Source organism: Lycorma delicatula, chromosome 11, assembly GCF_047948215.1.
Source record: "Lycorma delicatula isolate Av1 chromosome 11, ASM4794821v1, whole genome shotgun sequence".
Lineage (NCBI taxonomy): Eukaryota > Metazoa > Arthropoda > Insecta > Hemiptera > Fulgoridae > Lycorma > Lycorma delicatula.
Window position 1 is genome coordinate 14,189,762 of NC_134465.1, and position 18,924 is coordinate 14,208,685.

Consider the following 18,924-nt stretch of genomic DNA (forward strand, 5'->3'; position numbering starts at 1 on the left):
TATTATAAACGTTCAAATTCAAAGAGCGATTAAATTGTAAATAATGTATGTTTGTCTAGCCACACATTTACAAAATTCCTGAGTAGGACATTCAATCACCGTGAAATTTTTTTAAAAACATATTTATAGAATTTGAGAATAGCCAAATTCGGTCAGAAATGATTGATTTCATCAAAATAAAAATTTAAGATATTTTTCTTTATCTTCGATATTGAATATTTTGTTTCCTATGGAGTCTCAACAACTAAGTGGCAGACATACTTGAATAATCGACCTTGCTTGAGGTTCAATGCTATCGCATAATATATACAGATTTCATTTTTAAAGCTAAAATGTTATTTATTTTCGACAGATAAAATTATTTGGTTTCTTTATTTCAATATCTTTTTTTTGCAAAAAAATTGCTTTCCAGTTTTATTTTTCGTAAGTTAACATTATACTCAAATGCAAGTTGAACGTCGACAGAAAAATATTTAGTTTTATATTCTAAAATTATATATCTCTACAAAACGGTTTACAAAACCGACCCAGATTATACGATCTTAAGCTGACCGACCTTAAATACTGACGACCAAGAATACTTGGGTCCTACAACATCACATAATCACCGTTTAGCTGGTCAGTGAAAGTATTTACCGTTTAACAAATCGATGTGAAGATACGATTCACCAAATTTGAAAAATCAAAGTTATTAAAAATCACAACTTTATTAATATAAGTATTTGTTTTAATTTTACCGATACGATCAAAAAGTTGTTTCGTTAAGTCAGATTGGCGTATTTATACCGAATATCGTTTGAAAATTAATTTACAATTGTGTAAATTGGCACAGAAAAAATTTCCTCACTAACCAATCATTTGCTATATACCAGTGGAGATCTGGTTGCTTGTTTTATTGTTGAGAAGGGAAATAATACACTAAAAACAATTTTGGGGGCGAGTGAGACTATTCCGTTAAAAATTATGTAATTTATTTAATATTTTAATTATGTAGTTTCAGATAGCACTTATATTTTCTGAAAGAAAAAAATCTTTGTTGTAGCAAATAATTAAACTTTTTAATTGGAAATTTCTCATGCTTGTTCCATCTGATTTTCAGTAGGATTCAGGCATTTGCAGTGCGGGAGGGAATCTTTAACTTTGTGTCCAACAGCAAATGCTTAGTCCTTTTCCTCACTATCATACATCTTTTTCTTATCCTTTCACTCACTGTGGCTTCCATGGCTTCCATGGGATTCTTTCACGTTCAGTGGGGGTCACAAAAACAAACGATCATGGAGTCGTCTTGGAGGTTGTTAATGAGCAGCAGGCGAAGCGGGTGCTGGAGGCCGTCGTTCTTAGGAAGAATAGGCTGAAGGCTCAGTTGCTGGCCGAACGGAGGCCGCAAATATTGGTCTACGATTTGCCAAGGGCGACGAGGGTAGAGGAGCCCGAAATCCTCAGGGTTATACACAGCCAAAACTCTGTTTTGGATATGGCTGTCGAGTACTTTCTCAAGGGGACATGGGTGGTCCGGCAGTTGGGGCGGAAAGAGGCCCCAAAGAGCCGCTGGATAATTGAGACCTTGTCAAAGATCCGGCAGGTCTTGGAGGCCGGTAGTCGGCTGTTCCTAGGGTGGACCTCTTGCAGGGTTGTCGACCGTACAGAAGTACCCCGGTGCTTCAAACGTCAAGGCTTTGATCACACCTTTCTCCGCTGGAGAGCGCAGTCGGAGATATGTGTTCATTGCGTCCTTGTTGGGCACAGGGCAGTTAACTGCCCTAATAAAACCCCCTCTGCAAAGTGGGTTCCCTGTGCCTTAGTGAAAGGTTTTGATGTAGGACACCGGGTCGAGAGCAAACAATGCAGATCGCATGACATAACCCGGGCAAAGATCGTGAACTATACGGCGTATGGCGACGCCTGAATTGAGGGAAGCCTTTGAGGACGGACGCCACCATGTTGAACGCTTGCGTATAGGGCGGTTAAATCTGCATCATTCACCAGTGAGGTCATGAGGCGCTTTGAGGAGTACGACCTCGAGGTCCTCTTGATCCAGGAGCCATACGCGGTCGTGGATAGGGTGGTCGGCTTCCGCGGGGTGGATGTTATTAATTCTCGTGGGGGAAGGCCGCTCTCCGCGATCGTGGTTGGCTCAGATTCGTCGGGTGTCTTCTAGATATCCCATCGGTCCGATGAGCGATTCGCTGACGCAAATCACGAGGGTTTCACTTGATATCGTACTAGTGTCGGGATACTTCCAGCTTGGATGGAGTACCGTTAACTTGCTGGCAAAGTTGGGAAGGATTCTGGACGGGCGCTAGAGTGCTGGTTGCTCTTGACACTAATGCCAAGTCTCCCGCCTGGGGTTCACCACTCACTAAGCATAGAGGCGCAGCTCTCGAACAGTTCGTGGAAGCCAGAAAACTCTTCTTGATTACTGATGCAGAACAACTGCCGTTATTCTCTTCAGAATCGGGAGAAAGTTACATCGACATCACTTTGGTGACGGGCAACTTGCTGCGAAGTACAAGTCGTTGGACTGTCTGGCCCGATGCCAGTGTGAGCGATCATAGGCTTATAATGTATGAGATCGTTTACGGAGGCGATATAAGAGTTCTAGATTCGGGTCGCTGTAAACTAAGGAGCCGGGATCAGCACAGGCTGGGGCGCGAGTGCGCAGCTGTCTTATATGGTTGGAATGGCGCATTGAACGATGGTGGAGGTGGAATTGATGGCTGAGCGATTCGGCCGGGCCACCAAAACTGGCTGAGATAGGGTCCTACGGCGGCCTCGGCCAATGGACGGATCCTTAAGCGGTGGCCAGTCCATCGATGAGAGAGTGCTTGAAGCCGTCATTGTTTTGCTTGGCATTTCTCCCGCAACCACTTCATTCGGTTGCTCTAATGCATACGACTGAATGTCTGTGCCGCAAATGGCTACTGAGCCACGCAACAGTTTTGCGACCAGTATCCTAAAAAGCTCCTAGATCTTACTTAACAGCGTGAGCCGATTAAGAGCGGTGCCATAAACCATCGGCTTACGTGTTCAACCCGATCATTTGTCGTATATTTATTAAAATGTGTAGGCGCACCCCGTCAACTACTAAAAATATATATGACATCCATAAATTAAAATTTACTTCATCTAGGCAGCAATTTGCTGCCACGCCTTGGTCGGTGAATGCCAGCAAGTACCTGTTCACAATTTTATAGCGCTTGGAGCCATAATAATTGGCTGGTAGTCAGCCATACTCAGGGTTAGCTTCCCACTGCAACGCGGTAAGAGTCTTTTTCTTAAGCAAACTACAGATGCCGGTTGAACATAGCAACCGCATCTAGGAACTCCAACACAGTCCGACAATGCGGCTCTCGCCACATTGACTCGCCGCTTGTGAGTGGCCAATTTTCTCCTTGACCTCTATGTTCTAGGGTGATCCAGTCCCTGGCCTTTCCAAGAGCAGGGTAGTCAAACATCAGGTGTTCATTTGACTGAAAACAGAGAAATGCCAAGCAAAACATTCGGACTGAGGCCTGGCTTATGACTGTGAGATGTAATCAGTTAGAGGATCAAAAGACGACCTCCGGTAAAGTCCCTCACGACTCGGAAGTCTCCTAACTCAGTTCCCGTTCGGGCACTGGGTATTCGGGACGTATCTCTATAGATTTGGGAGAAGAGACTCACCAAAATATTTTTAATGTGAATAGGAAGATACTTTGGCCCACACATTTTTAAATGCCCAAGATGGGTACAGATCAAAGAAAGACTGGGACTAGGCAGGTTATTACCAGAGACAACTGTGAGCTACATGCTGTCCAGCTGTAAACAGTGGGAAGCTGTAGAGAAATACATCGAGGAAGTTCTAAGTGCCAAAGAGCAGGTCCTTAGGGAATGAAATGCTGATCAACGTGACCTTGAAGGTAATTCTTAGAAGTTCAAGCCGGAGGGTAAAGGGGTGATGGACAGTCCTCTTTTGAGCTGCTGTTTGTCTACGCTTGCGAGGATAGGCATCGGTGATGAGGCTCGACCCCTGACCACCCGAGCCAGAAGGTACCTCCTGCAGCTGTGTAATGCTTAATTGCTGGTCCAGCCCTGGGAGGGTGGACCGGTGAGATGGGAGCTTTAGTGGGTAGAGCTCAGGCACACATATGCACTTTTAGTAACACTTTGTGAAACCTGCTAGTGAGCCTGACACTGCCCTTAAATGGGGTTCCTCAGACTCATTGAAAACAAAAAAAAAGCTGATATTTAATCTTGGTGACAAGACATACATTGGAGGAGTATGATAGGTGATAATGAGCACTGTATTTAAAATGTGTTGTGGGCTACTTGGCTTAAATAATGTATCAAACAGGGTAGGAAACACATCAATGTGTTATGTAACCTTGGTGTGAAGAATGTATTGAACATTTTAAAGGTATTTGCCCAGCATTAAATGAAATCAGAAGAAAATGGTTTGATTGTAATAGGTTGAATACAAATGAAGTAACTGATTATTTGAATGGCAATAACTGGAACACACTGGTGGGATACATCCGAGAAGGAAGAAAATACAGAAATTGACTAGTTGGGGAGTATAATTATTAACAGTATGCTAAATGGGGAAAATAAATAGAAAAGATAAAATAAATAATAGTAAAAAAAAAGAAACTTTTTGTAAAATACTTATTGGAATAAATGTATGAAATTAAAGGCACTTTAACGTCCTCTCTTATTTCAATTTTGTAGTTAATATTTTTATATCTTGAAAAAAAACAAAAGAAAGGCAGACCGGTTAGCAGTATGTCATTATAGAGGTACAGGGAGGGTTGGGTATGGTAAGTAGTGTAATGTAGATAATTGATTAATGGAAAAATAATGATAATCTCATTTAATTTGTAAAATTTAAAAATTATAAACAACAGATTATAATAATATGTAGAAAGAATCAGGCAGATGACTTTTGTCATGCCAATTCGTGTGTTGGTGCAGTTTTCATTTTATTGTTAACATTTATTTTTTCTGATTGTATTCAATAACTTAAAAGTTTATTTACATAATACAACAACAGAATTACCATAATACAAACACTGATTTTGTAAAATCCCACAGCAGGGAGTAAAAAACTTTTATGGAGAACATTTGTTCAGGTATCAAGTGTCCAGAGATTCAGGTTTTTTTTTACATTAATCTGTATTTAATTTAACTACTTAAGGATAATTAACAAAATTCATTTTTTCTCGGATTTTTAGATTCCTTAGTTAAACTCCCTTTTAGTTATCCTTTAGGGATAACTCTGTTAAAGGATTAGCTTTCTAGCTACCCACAAAACTGGAAAATTAATGATAGGTAATAACTTTTCCATAATGACTAATCAATTTATGCTTTGCTTTGTTTATCTGTTACAGTTTTCATGAAATGGGTTACTATGATTTACCAGCAACAATTGATTATATATTAAGCTCAACTGGACAAAAACAGATTTACTATATAGGACACAGCATGGGTACAACAATATCATATGTTTTAATGTCAACACGACCTGAGTACAATAAAGTGATAAAAGCTTGTTTTAGTCTTGCACCGATCGCATTTGTTGACCATATTAAAAGCCCACTGTTAAGATTTCTTGAGCTTACTGAACCTTTTCTATCGGTATAAATATTTTATATTATTAAATACCATTGTAAATTTGTAATGTATATTTTTGTAAGTAAACTAAATCTTGTTTTTTAGCAGATATATTTTTTGGAGAAATTATTTTTTAATCTTAGAGAAAGGTTTATTTGTTAAAATTAGAACAATGCATTATAATCAGGCACATATCACAAAAGCTCCCTGCTTTGAGAGTTAACTGGTTCTCTGAATGAGGTTGTAATTCAGTTGATTGTAAATCATGCCTTTAGCCATATTTTTACTGACACAACTGCAAGAAAATCCTTTTGAATTTAAGTTAATTGAATTACAGCAATAAACAACTGGATATTCAATGTTGCTTTATTATTTTACTATACAAACTACGTAGAAATATGTCAAAATAAAAAAAAATCATCAAAACTTAACCTATCTGGTGTAATAACTACAATTTGTTTAATAAAGTTTAAACGAAGATTGACTAATATCAGTATTATTAAAAAAATGTCAATTACAACTACTCAGTGTATCTACAAGAACCAGTTCTTTCTGATATTTACCGTTAATGGTTTACTTAAAGAATAAGTCTCAATTCCCAGGATACTACTCAGAGACGTCTCAGGTATTTATTCACTGAAACCGATAAACTACTTACCTGATAAAAAGTTAATAATAGGTTTACTTTATCCCCATCTTAAGATAGAATACAAAAGTGTACATGAATCTCTGCTGGACATATAAGCTCTCATTTGAGCGTTAATTGATTAAGTAACTTTTATATGAAAGTGCTCACATATTAAATGATTTTTTTTGTAGCACTTTTATTTATTGCATCACTCACGTATTGCACTATAGTTCTTGTTAAAACTGTATCAAGTTTAACAATGTTATCTTTTTTTTACTAATTTTGTATGACTTGAAAAAATAATACAAATTTTTTTTCATAATATTTTCTTTACTTTCTTTTGATGTGCTTAAGGAGGGAAAAACTTTTAACTGTGTTCATATTACAGAAATATTGTACTGAGGTACAAAATATAGTGTAAATGAAACTGTTGTTATAATCCTAGATTTTTCAGTTAGAAGCAGTTTTGGAAGGAGTAATAAAACATATTAGACTTCTGCAAGGATATGTAAATAAACAGCAATAAATACAAATTGGCTTTTAAGTATTTGTATTTATTAAATTAAGGTGTTATACTGAATGAGAAGTTTGCTATATTTAGTCTTTCCCCTAATAGATAACAGTATGTAATATACTGTTTCCCATAGAACAGGTAAAATAATTTCTACTGAACCAATTGTTTTTTTTTTTTTTTTAATGTGATCCATGTAAACCATTTTGATTACAAGTTTTTTTAATTGGAGTTGTTTCTTCTAAAAATAATGATTTTCATTTAATAGCTATTCTCTGTAAATAAAGAGAGAAATTGAGTCGTTTGTAGAATTAAATATTACAATATTCATTCTCCTTGGTAAACAAATATGAAAAATATAATTTTTTATGTTTTCTTCATTATAACTGGCAACAATATTAATTTGAAATAAATATTTTTGTAATGATGCGCTTAATAAACTGTATAAAAATATGTTATTAAAAAACTTACTTGAAAAGGTTTTCTGTGTTCTTTGTGATTGTCCTCTGCGACTGGTGCTGTTGTTTTACACTGATGTACTGTACTGGTCGCAGTTTTTTCTAATCAGGCAATCATATATTAAGAATGTAGTCAAAAAGTGTGTGAAATTTGAATCATGTTTGTTTTTTCATTTAGTATGTCGTTGTTCTGCATTTTTGTATGTTTATACATTTTATGATGTTTAGGTGTGTTAAGATGCGAATCCTCTTTTGTGTTTGGTCGAATATCAAGGTTGTTGTCTATGTTGATGAATTTGTATTAATAAATGTCGACTCTTTATGTTGTTGTAGAGGGATTTTAAGTTTTTATTGTATTTTTGTTTAAGATTACGTTCCGTTTAATCGATGTAGAAAAATGTGCAGTCAGAATGTTTATTTTTTTGCATTATAAAAAATAAACATTCTGACTGCACATTACATTCATGGTGATTACATTCTATGTGTAATGATTTGTTTCATTTGTTGTTCTAAAGATCGAGATACTTTAAATTAAGCTAATTTCTCTGAGTCTTTGTTTATGTATGTTAATGTGATGTATATTTGTTCTGTTTTTATTTTGCGTAGGAGGATATAGTTATATATTTATCTATGTGTGTTAAGTATTATAGTTTTGAGTTCAATGTGGCTTTCAGGCAACATGTGTGAGTAGAGTAGTATGTAGATCATACTTCTATAAGCAGATAGTTTAAGCGATTCAATTCTTCACTTTCCCAAGTCTGAAATTTAATGCTTATTATTCTTGGAAATGGCTATGTTATTTTCAAGAGTGAACAATGTTTTGTGTCGGCTCATCTACAATTGTTTTTTATTATGGCACCTCAGATGAATTATTTATTTTTAGAAATTTTAAAACAATAATTCATTGTATTATAAAATATTTTTCATCAAATATTTCTACAGGTTATCAATATATTTCTATATATAATTATATATATTAAAAATATAATATTATATATATTAATATATATATATATATATATATATATATATATATATATATATATATTCTATATATGAAGGATGAAGAATAGCAATATTTCTAAAGGTTAGGGTTAGCAATTTGTTGGACACTTTCCTGTAGACTATGCCATCTCTCTGAGGTATGACTTGCCATACCTCTGTATGGTAATTTACAAATAAATTATTAAGTTTTAAAATTACTAAGATAACTGATGTTGCCTCAGTAGTTGAATTTGGGTACCAATGTCTAAATTTGCACATAATATTACTATGATGAATGAAAAAATGATGTGAAATTAAATGATCTGGAACAGTTGAAAGAGAATATGCATGATGAGGAAATTCTGGACAATTCCTGATTATTAGAATGACCTGGAGTTCACCAAAATAAAATTGAGTCTAATATTTTCATACTAAAAAAACATGTGGTTCTCTTGAGGTACAGTAACAATGAATTCATGCTAACTTTTAGAACAATTCATAGCTTCACAAGAATAATTACTTGTAAAAAAATGTTATAAATAAAATACTACTGATGTTTTTTAATTTCAGAATTATCTTCTAGATCATGACAAATATGAATTATTACCACAAAGTAATTGGTTGGATTTTGCACATTCACATATATGCAATAACAGCTTAACTTTTCGTGTGTGTGAAACATTTATAGGCTTAATAACTGGATTTGATTTTTCTGAATTGGATAAGGCAAGTATAATGAAACCATTTCTATTGTCTAGAACCAATGTATATAAAATTCTTTTTCACAGATAAACATTTGTTAATTTGTGTAAGTTGAGATGTTTTATCTGTGAATTGTGATGTTCATTATGTAGCTAGTACTATAAAGAACAGTATGAAGGAGTCACTTGTAGGGTTGTTTAGCTTAATATGCTGAGGTGTGATAGTATATTTGGCTGATTAAAGAAGGCAATGAGACATTGATTCACTCTACTTTCTTTATTAAACCTGGGATAGTATGCTTATCATTCTTAGGATTCAGAAATGAATGGCTTTAGGTTATCTATAGCCATTAGAGTCATTGCACTTAACATAAATATATATCCGATGTAGTTCTTCCTTTCACAGTCACCTTGCACACAGTCAATTGAATGAAATATGCAGTTTGAATTTGCTGTATTAAAATCTGCAAACATTTTAAATTAAATTAACTTATAAGATTAATTATGTTTTGAAAATTACATTGAACTTTATTTTCTTCTTTTTTTAATAAATTATTTGATTTTATTTTATTGGTCAACTTAATTAAACCAATGATTAATTTTTAATTCCATCAGTAAATTCTCAGTCAATTGAACAATTGGACGCCTTCCCAGTAGGCTTAAATTAATAGGGTAGATGGACCTACAAACTGATCCTGGACTTCCAGAGATGGCTGGACTGTAAACATGGGGAGCTGGGGTACAAGTTGACCCAGTTCCTTACCATTCACAGTTGTTTTAAAGCATACCTGTGTGCATTGAGACCTCTGCAAAATGTGGTTATTGCAAAGAGAAGGACACCACAACATACATGAGAGATTTCAGCATGCTTACCCCAGATAACATCATGAGAACTATGTTGTAGACTGAACAGGTGTGGCACACGGTGTTAGTCAAGATTATTTGTACAAAGATGGCAGTAGTGAATAAAGCCCCCTGATTCTCCATTGAAGCTGAGTTCATATTAAAGCAGGTCGAGCCCCAAAGTGAAGTAACTGATAAAAACAAGTAAGTTTAAATTAGAACTCTAAGTTGGTTTACTAGGATTACTCCTGCCACCACCCTATTTGGTCACCCTAAAGTAGAAGACTGAATATCTGTGCCATGAAGGGCTACTGAGCCTTGAACAACCTAAGTGACCATTCTCCTAACTAGCTCCTGGAGCTGACCTAATAGTGTGAACGGAATAAGTACGGTATAATACACCAGTCACTTTTGTGTCCAGCCGTTTGTCATACAATCAGAACTTGTCATATTTTAACTAAAATTAGGTTGGAGCACTCCATCTATATTAAAGTATATGACAGTCATAAATATAAAATTTATATTGTCAAAGACAGAAATTTGCCGCCACACCTAGGTCTCTGGCCAGCAAGTACCTATCCACCATTTACAGTTCTTGGAGCTATTGGATGACGGCCAGCTATTTCTCTTGGATAGCCTCCTACAGCAGTCCAGCAAGAGTCTCTCTTCCATTTCCCACCAGTAGTAAGAAACTACTGATGCCAATTGCAATGCAACTGCTTCAAGGAACTCCCACACAGTCCGAAAATGCAGCTCACGCCACACTGACTCACCGCTTGTGAGAGGCCAATTTTCCCCTTGAACTTTAAGTTCCAGGGTGGCCTGAGTTCTGGCCCCCCCCCAAGAGCAGGGTAGTCGAACATCATATGTTTGTTCGACTGGACCACCTCGCAGACACACAGCTCATCAGTTACCACGCAGAACCTACACAAATATTATCTTAAATTCACATGGTTGGTGAGCAACTGGAATCCTGTTGCCCTTAAAAATGAGCCCCAGGTATTAATTTATACAAGGACCTTCCCTTAGTCCTCGTGTGCCATTCTTGCTGCCATGCTTCCATTGCAAGGCTTTAAAGCATCCTCTGCAGGCAGGAGATTGGCAACTGTTTGAAATTTAGCTCAGGTGCATCGAGATCACTGTTCTGCTCCGATACAGGCTCAGCTCAAAACCGCATCCCAAATCCTCGGCCTCGCTACCTCTTTATAATCTTCATATGACCGCCTGAACTTTCACCACTAAATCGACTTGAAGAGCTTTCCCAATACAGTGGTAGTCTCATAGGAGGTTGTTTTAAAAACACCAGTGCATACAGGCCCTGCACTAGGCACTCTTTAAATTTTGAATAAGTGCTCTATTCTTATCCAACCTATACGACGAAATGGGTGCCACATGGGTAGTCATACTTTTGAAGACACCTCGGTACACCATGCACAATTGACAGCCCATAGTCCATAGTCCTTCTGAGCAATCCTCCTAAACTTGTACATCACAGATGACATCTGCCGATACTTGTTTAATATGGTTGCTAAAGAACTTTTCATAAAAAAAAACACCTAGATATTTATGAACCCTAACTCGGCTGATTACACAGCTTTTATATTTAATATGGGGGTTACGACTGTACGATAATTTGACTGCGCCCTTCAGAGGATACTTCGTGTTGGGCACAGAAATCTCTTCTCCTCTCGGGGGGGAAATCGAGATGGGCACAGAAATCCTTAAATGTTGGTTGTCCATCTTGCTCTCGTTGGTTGACAAGGCCGCCTGCGCTCTTTCTTCCAGCTGTGGTCATAAATTACCACAAACTAAAAGGAGACAGTCATCAGCAAAATCCTAGACCGTGACCCCTTCTGGGAAAGTCAATCCCAGAAATCCGTCAAACACCAGGTTCCACAGCAGAGGACCGAGAACAGAACCCTGTGGGCTTCCCCTAGTAACTGATTTTTCCATAACTAGGCGCGTATCCTTGAACAGAGCTGTGCAGTTAGACAAATAGTCTTGCATCACGGCCTGTAGGGCCTCGGGAACATTACAGCATTCCAACAAAAGGAAGGAAATGCTGTCTCTACATCAATAAAAATTGCCAAAACGTATTACAGTCGGCGCTTCGACTGAAGGTAACAGGCTTTTTCACCTTCTCCTTCACCCTTTTAAAAAGGTATGGATCTCACTAAGAAGTCTCCCCATTGTCGACCCTGACTCCTTCCACAATCTGGTCCACCTTACCTGATACTTGTGCTACGACTGCATCAAGGGTTTGGTTTGTGCCCTGGACTGCCCTCTCACATTTTAATGCCAGACTGCAACCAACAAACCTCACTCAGAAAGGTACCAGTCCACCAGTTGTCGGAATTCGACCGAAATCTGCGATTACATTTTGAGGAGATTTTGGCCTAGCGGTCCTCATCTCCTCGATCCGCCCCAAACCTTTGTACCCGGTACTAGACCTACCTAAAGATGGCTTCACTCCGGAAACCTCAGACTCAGGGCCGACCACCCCACCACTATTCTCAGCCACTCCTGATTTCACAAGGTGACAACCTTCGGACTTGGCCTGTCCTCCATCACCGTGCCTTCCTTGCGCAGTTCCGACAACCGTCTTCCCTGTGCAATTCAAAGCAGATGCTACAGTAGGATTTCAGTGCAATTCCGCACATTCACGAGTGGGTAGATGGTACTCTCGATGTGGAGACCACAGGATCCTTAGTGGAAACCCGCAGCCTCGGCGGAGACCTACTGATCGACCTCCTCGGTGTGAAGAGGTCACCAGTTATCAAATCCTCGGCCAACCCAACCAAGTCTTTTAAGTAATCTCCGCTGAATTGCTGCTCCATCGTAATTCAATTATAAATACACCGACTGTACCACCAGGCACTATGATGCAGTCTAAATGAAACCTATTACCTAACACAAGACTTAAGTGAGTGTTAGCAATTTGTTTTCCTGAGCAAGGTTGTCTGTTCTTATACAACCCTGTTGTTGTTGGAAAAGTCCAAAGCTAAAACCCTGAAGACCACTGCAAGACTACTGGCGAGGTCGGAGCAAATCGCTTCCCGAACCTGTCAGAGAATTGCAAATTTTATTTGGCCTTATGAACCTATGAAAGTGGGACTCTCTATTTCAATAAAGGAAATGTCCTTACTTTGCCAACAGTGACACTACTGCAACACACTACACTACTGTTTGGTCAGCACTCCACAACAGTGCAGGTTGACTATCAACGACTGACTATTTTACAGCCCTGACGACATGAACATAGGAACACTGTACTTGCAGAAAACTATATAATAACTACCAATAGATGAAAAGCAAGTTTACATCACAGGGCCAGAGGCTGAGAAGCGATTAGAACTTTAAGCACCTTTTGCTATAGTAAGAAGAAAAATAGCCTTGTAGTTAATTTTTTCTCAATTTTAATTAAAGTAAATTATAACACAAAGCATCTCAACCTCACCATATCTCTGAGCGAATAAATATTAGATTGGATTTTATGCTTTGAAAAATGAAAAATTTGTTCCTGCAGTATTTTGGACTGTGATATTGTATACAATTTTTTTCACCTTTATTAGAGGTTTAAAATGGCATATCACATGGTCTTCCAAATCAAGGATTAAAGTTACAATGCAATTAAATATCTGATTTCAATTCAATAAACCATTCATAAACAGCTTTCTCTTGTGGAGTCACACTTGTAAACAATGGAAAACCCAACAGACAGTAGCATGTACTAAACATAAACTATTATCTGTTACTACACTTTTTATGATCAATTAAGTTGTACAGATCATTTATAGATGAACAGACAGACCATAATGTTCTATGGATTCAGAGCAAATGTCAGTCAACTTCTTTCTCTTTATCCCTGTTTATCTCCTGCATATTTTTTCTTTATCATAAATAATTTTATAATTTTAAAGCTATATTTCTTTTTAAAAATATATATATATATATATATATATATATATGTATGTATGTATGTATGTATGTATGTATGTGTGGTGTGTGTGTGTGTGTGTGTGTGTGTGTGTGTGTGTGTGTGTGTGTGTGTGTGTGTGTGTGAGAGAGAGAGAGAGAGCATGTGCGTGCGTGTTTGTGCAATAATATTGTTACATAATTTATTGTTAGAATTTTATTATATGATGTACTGGACTGATTGCTGAGTCTTTAAAATTCCCTTCTTTATTTATAGAAGCAAAAACTACATCTAACCCATCATAACACTTAAAAATTGAAGTTCACTTTAGAAAAAAATCTCCATAAATAAAGTAAATTAGCTAATTCATTTTAATTAGTTTGAATGATATTAAAATGAAGCCAATAACCAGAAACTGATTACCTCTTGATTGTGCTACACCTATTATTATAGAATTCAGATATGAGAGATTGTGTTCTAATTAATACACAGCAGAAGTTGACTTGCACCCTCTTATGACTAAAAGTCAATCGATGGCTTTAACAGTTACAAGCTACTATATAAACATATCCTATCAGCAGTGAGAATGGGAGAGATACTATTATAAAACAAAACACTAATAAAATACTTTTTTGGTAAAATTTGCTAAATTGATTTTTCCTGTTAGGTCGTCAAGATATCAAAGATTAGCTTATGTGTTATAAGTAAGACGATTATGAATTATTTATATTTTATATACTGATGTTTGAAAAGTTAAGGAATGAACACTTTGTTTTTAGCTAATTATGTTTTTATTCACTTCACTGAATAAATATAAATTTGACATAAGCATTCAAAAAACTATAGACAACTGGTGCGAGTAAATAATGCAAAGGTTTGGACAAATGTTTTAAAAGAATTACTGATCATTAATTTTTGTTTTAAAAACACAATTTAACCGATGGGTTATCAAGTATTCAATAAGTAAATTTCCTAAACACGGTTTTCGCTGATATATTTAAAAAATAATTAAAAATTTTTTAACCACCTTACCAACAAAAAATATATTCTCAAGATCTTTCGGTTTTCGGAAAAAAAAACAAAAAATCTTGAAAAATTTTCAAATCAAAAATGTTTGAATGTCAAAAGTATATTACCTTTGACATTCAAAGAGTCATGATTGTGTACTCATTTTAAGTTTTGACTTATTATAACATTTTTAATCTCCTGATGATGGGTATGAAAAAATCGAAAGATCTTGAGAACATATGTCTTTTTTATTGGTAAGGTGATTAAAAATTTTAAATTATTTTTTATATTCAATAAGTAGTCTGATAACCACTTTTTAATATTCTAATAACTTTAAACAAACAGAAACAAGTATATTTAAATATAATAAAGTCACACTCCAATATTTCTATGAAAATTACATAGGAATAGATTCATGCATGGAATGACTTGTAATACACATTACATGAACTTTATAGCATTACTCAAAACAAATAAATAGTAGCATTCGTACTAATAAAGTTTGTAGTATATTACAGTACGGTGGCATATTTCATTTTTGTACTAACCTTAAATAAATTAATTCATGATTTAAGACTTTAAGACTTTATGACTTTCAGCCACTTTCATAGATTTGGCAAGTATATATATGCAACTTGTGAATATATGCTGTGAATATGATTTGTTTTAGAGCACTTTGGATAAAATATTAGACCATTACCCAGCCGGAGCTTCATTGAAAACATTAATCCACTACAGACAACTGATGCAAGGTATTTCTTAATAATTTATGCTTTAACCCTAAAATACAACCATGTTGCAGAAATACAATAATCTTTTTCTGATCTCTAATGTAATACTAGACTTACACTGAACTGAATACATGAAGTTGTAGTTCAGTAACAGAATACTGATCACTATTATTTACTTTTACTCATTTGACAGTGCTAGTAGTTCGTAAACACCTTAATTTTATGCTGTGTGGAAGTTATTTTTAAATTGTTTATGTAACAAATTGGGATGGAGAAAAAATATAATAAAATTGAGGTCGGTTACTAAGTCTGGTAATTTGTTTACTATTTGAGTTTCAAATGTTTGCTGTGTTACTGCAACAACATGCAGTAATAGTATAATAACCTACATAACTTCTGACAGTTTTCTGAACTTGTTTACATTACAAGTATGTAATTTAGTATTGGTTTATATCTGAAAAACATGTTCAGGTATTCAGAAATTTTAAAAAACATATAAATAATGATTTAGAGGATTATTTAAATGATTTAATCGGAAATGGTTATAATTCTGATGATGGTTGTGAATTAGCGGATCCTGATGACATTTATATTCTGATCATAAGGATGACAATAATGGCACTATTGATGATATAAATAATAATAATGTTGATATAGAAAACAATAAAAATATGGAATTTGAGTCCACATAAAGATTGTCAGTTGGTGAATTTAGGCCTATATTACAGACTGAAACTATTCCAACTTCAGTAAATTCAACTTCACTGATTACATAGTTTAGTTGACATATACATTACCTTCTGCTTCAACCAGTATTACCTGTACTCCCACCTACTTCTGATTCTGCAAACCCTCTTCAATGTCATTTAATAAAAAATATGTAGCATGTAAATTGATCTGGAAAAAGAAAAATTTAATTGCAAATGATAATCGGTTGAAATTTCTTGGTAATACTCAGTTAACCCCAGATACCTTAGAACTTGATACTCTGTACAGAATTTTTAATTGATTTTTACTGACAGCATTACTTATAAAATTGTTGAAGAAACAAATCATTGTTCGACTCAAAAGTCTCCTGATAAACTACACATATTAACACTGTTATTAGAAAATTCATTGGTACATTACTATTTATATCTGCCTACTATTACCCAATTGTAAGGTCATATCGGTCTAAATTTGGTTTTGGAAATATTATAGAAACTATGTCCATCAATAAGTTCAAAAACGATTCAAGAAATTTTCCATATGAATGATAATGATGAACAGCATCCATCAAATGATTCTAACCATGACACTGCATAAAATTAGGCCATTAATTGATAATTTAAACAAAAGATTTTTAAGAATATCTATGGATCAGCATCTTTTTATTGATGAACAAATATGTTCAACAAATATTAGGCATTTTTTGAAACAATACCTACCGAAAGAGCCTCACAAGTGGAGCTTTAAATAGTTGAGTCTATGGGTTTTGCATAAAAAATTGAAATCTACAGTGGCAAAGAGAGTAGGCATATTTCTCTATTATCAAATAAACCTGATCGGGGAATACTGCTAATGCTGTTAGATTGGCTTGCACTATTCTTTGTTAACATTATGTAGATAATTTTTACTCATATATTCCACATTTTAGCAAGCAGAAGGATATGTCGTTTGGGTACCATCCAACAAAATAAATTACCAAATTACAAGTTGCCCAGTAAAAAGAATTTAATGAACTCCAATATTTCTCATGGAATATACAAAGAACAAATCACTAGATACGATAACATTGATTTACCTGCTGCATTGTGAAGAGAAAAATAGACATATCTTGCCTGAAAATAATCAGAATATAATACCAGCATAGGAGGTTGATAGTATGGATTCCTCCATTGGGCGATATACTATATTAGCATGAAAAGCTGAAAATGGTATCTGAGATTGTTATATCACCTAATTGATCATATAGCTGTGATCAATTCATAGCTTTTGTAGAAGAAAGTCAACATACAAAAAGGAATTGATCCAAACAAACTTTTAAATACTCCTGATTTTAAAACTGAAGTTGCAAGAACAATTTAACTGCTGTTCTTAAATGATATAAATTGCATAATAAACACATACAATTCATTAAAATAAATCTTACTGTACTTGTAAGACTAAAATATATCTGTAATTGTAAAGATATAAACAAATTATTACATTATACCAAAAACTTGTTCATCATGTGAGATAACAAACACACGATAAATACTGCGACATGGCAGTATACAAATTAAAATGGACTAAATAATTGTACTATACATTACACAAAACCCACTTTCATCTACAGATACAAAGAACAAAACAAATACTAAATAAAAAATCAATCTTTGCGAATAACCTAACATATATAACTGGGATAGATTTAGAACGATAATAACCTCTAAATAAAAATTATTTTTTTCTTATACTGAACAGGTTTTCTAAATCTTTTTAAAACAACTACCATCGTCATTACCACTAACCAAGATATTGGATATCAGTATCAAAAAGATCTGATGTGTTCAGTTACTTAGAAAGTGAGTTATGATTAAATTTTACAAAATGTACATAAACATAACCTCATTATGCTGATCTAAAACTTTTAATTAGTTTTATTCTTTATAAATTTTGAAAATAAAGTTAAAATAATAAATTTATGTAGTAAAAATTTACCTGGACTTTTTTTTGTAATAGATTAAATCTAAATCAAAATCTATAAAAATTTTCTTTTGACAGATTTAAATCTTAACAATTAATTTATTAAGTTAACAATTCATTTTTGGCAAAGGTTGCTCTAGAACTCATTGTTTTGTTAATGTCTCCTAAACTGGTCGGATGCAATGGTAACCAAGACAGGCTTGCCTCTACCTTAATAGTCAAGCAGTGGTTGGGCTAGCTCAAATGTGTGTAAATCTAAGTGGGGTTCTTCAAGGAGCTGTTTTGGCCGATCAACCATCAGCTCATGTCAGAAGAGTAACTTAAAGTTCAGCTTCAACCTTTAAGTAGTTTTGAAAAGAACTGATTATAGTAGGTGGTCTGAATTTGAAGTTGATCGAGATGACTGACTGCAGTAAAGCCATCAAGTTACTCTGCACCGAGTGTTTTCTTGGTCTTGCAATGTCATCCGAATCTTTCTGATAACGATATCTCTGGCCTAGTTATGCTAGTATTCTCATAACTGCCAGACTTCTGTGATGGGAGATTATTGACCAGCTGTCTACGAACATATTATAGGTCAGAATAATGATAATTTGCTTTGCTAGATCCACTGCACACCATCGGTCAAAATAGTCTTTAGCTTTCCAGTCAACTGCTTTTACAAATCAGTAGTCCAATAATTTCATGAATGGTTATTTTGACAGATAATTATAACTAGACACGACAATATAATACATTTAAAAATGTTTAAATTAGTATAGGATGGGATATATTATAACCCCAAATCTCATCTTTTTTTTAACATCACACAATACATCATTTTCTATTGTACATGCATGTAAAAAAAAAAAAAAACAATTTAATCTTTTGCACATTTCACATATTGTC

The 18,924-nt window shown here is 34.9% G+C and overlaps 1 protein-coding gene across 1 annotated transcript in view; it reads left to right on the top strand.

Annotated features, from left to right (window-relative positions):
• Positions 1-18,924, top strand: part of LOC142332263 (lysosomal acid lipase/cholesteryl ester hydrolase-like) — a 38,652-nt gene that overhangs the window by 16,898 nt on the left and 2,830 nt on the right. Inside the window, exons 4-6 of the mRNA XM_075378587.1 lie at positions 5,367-5,613; positions 8,741-8,896; positions 15,309-15,390. Of these exons, the coding sequence (XP_075234702.1) occupies positions 5,367-5,613; positions 8,741-8,896; positions 15,309-15,390 (485 nt within the window). The remainder of the gene's footprint in view (positions 1-5,366; positions 5,614-8,740; positions 8,897-15,308; positions 15,391-18,924) is intronic.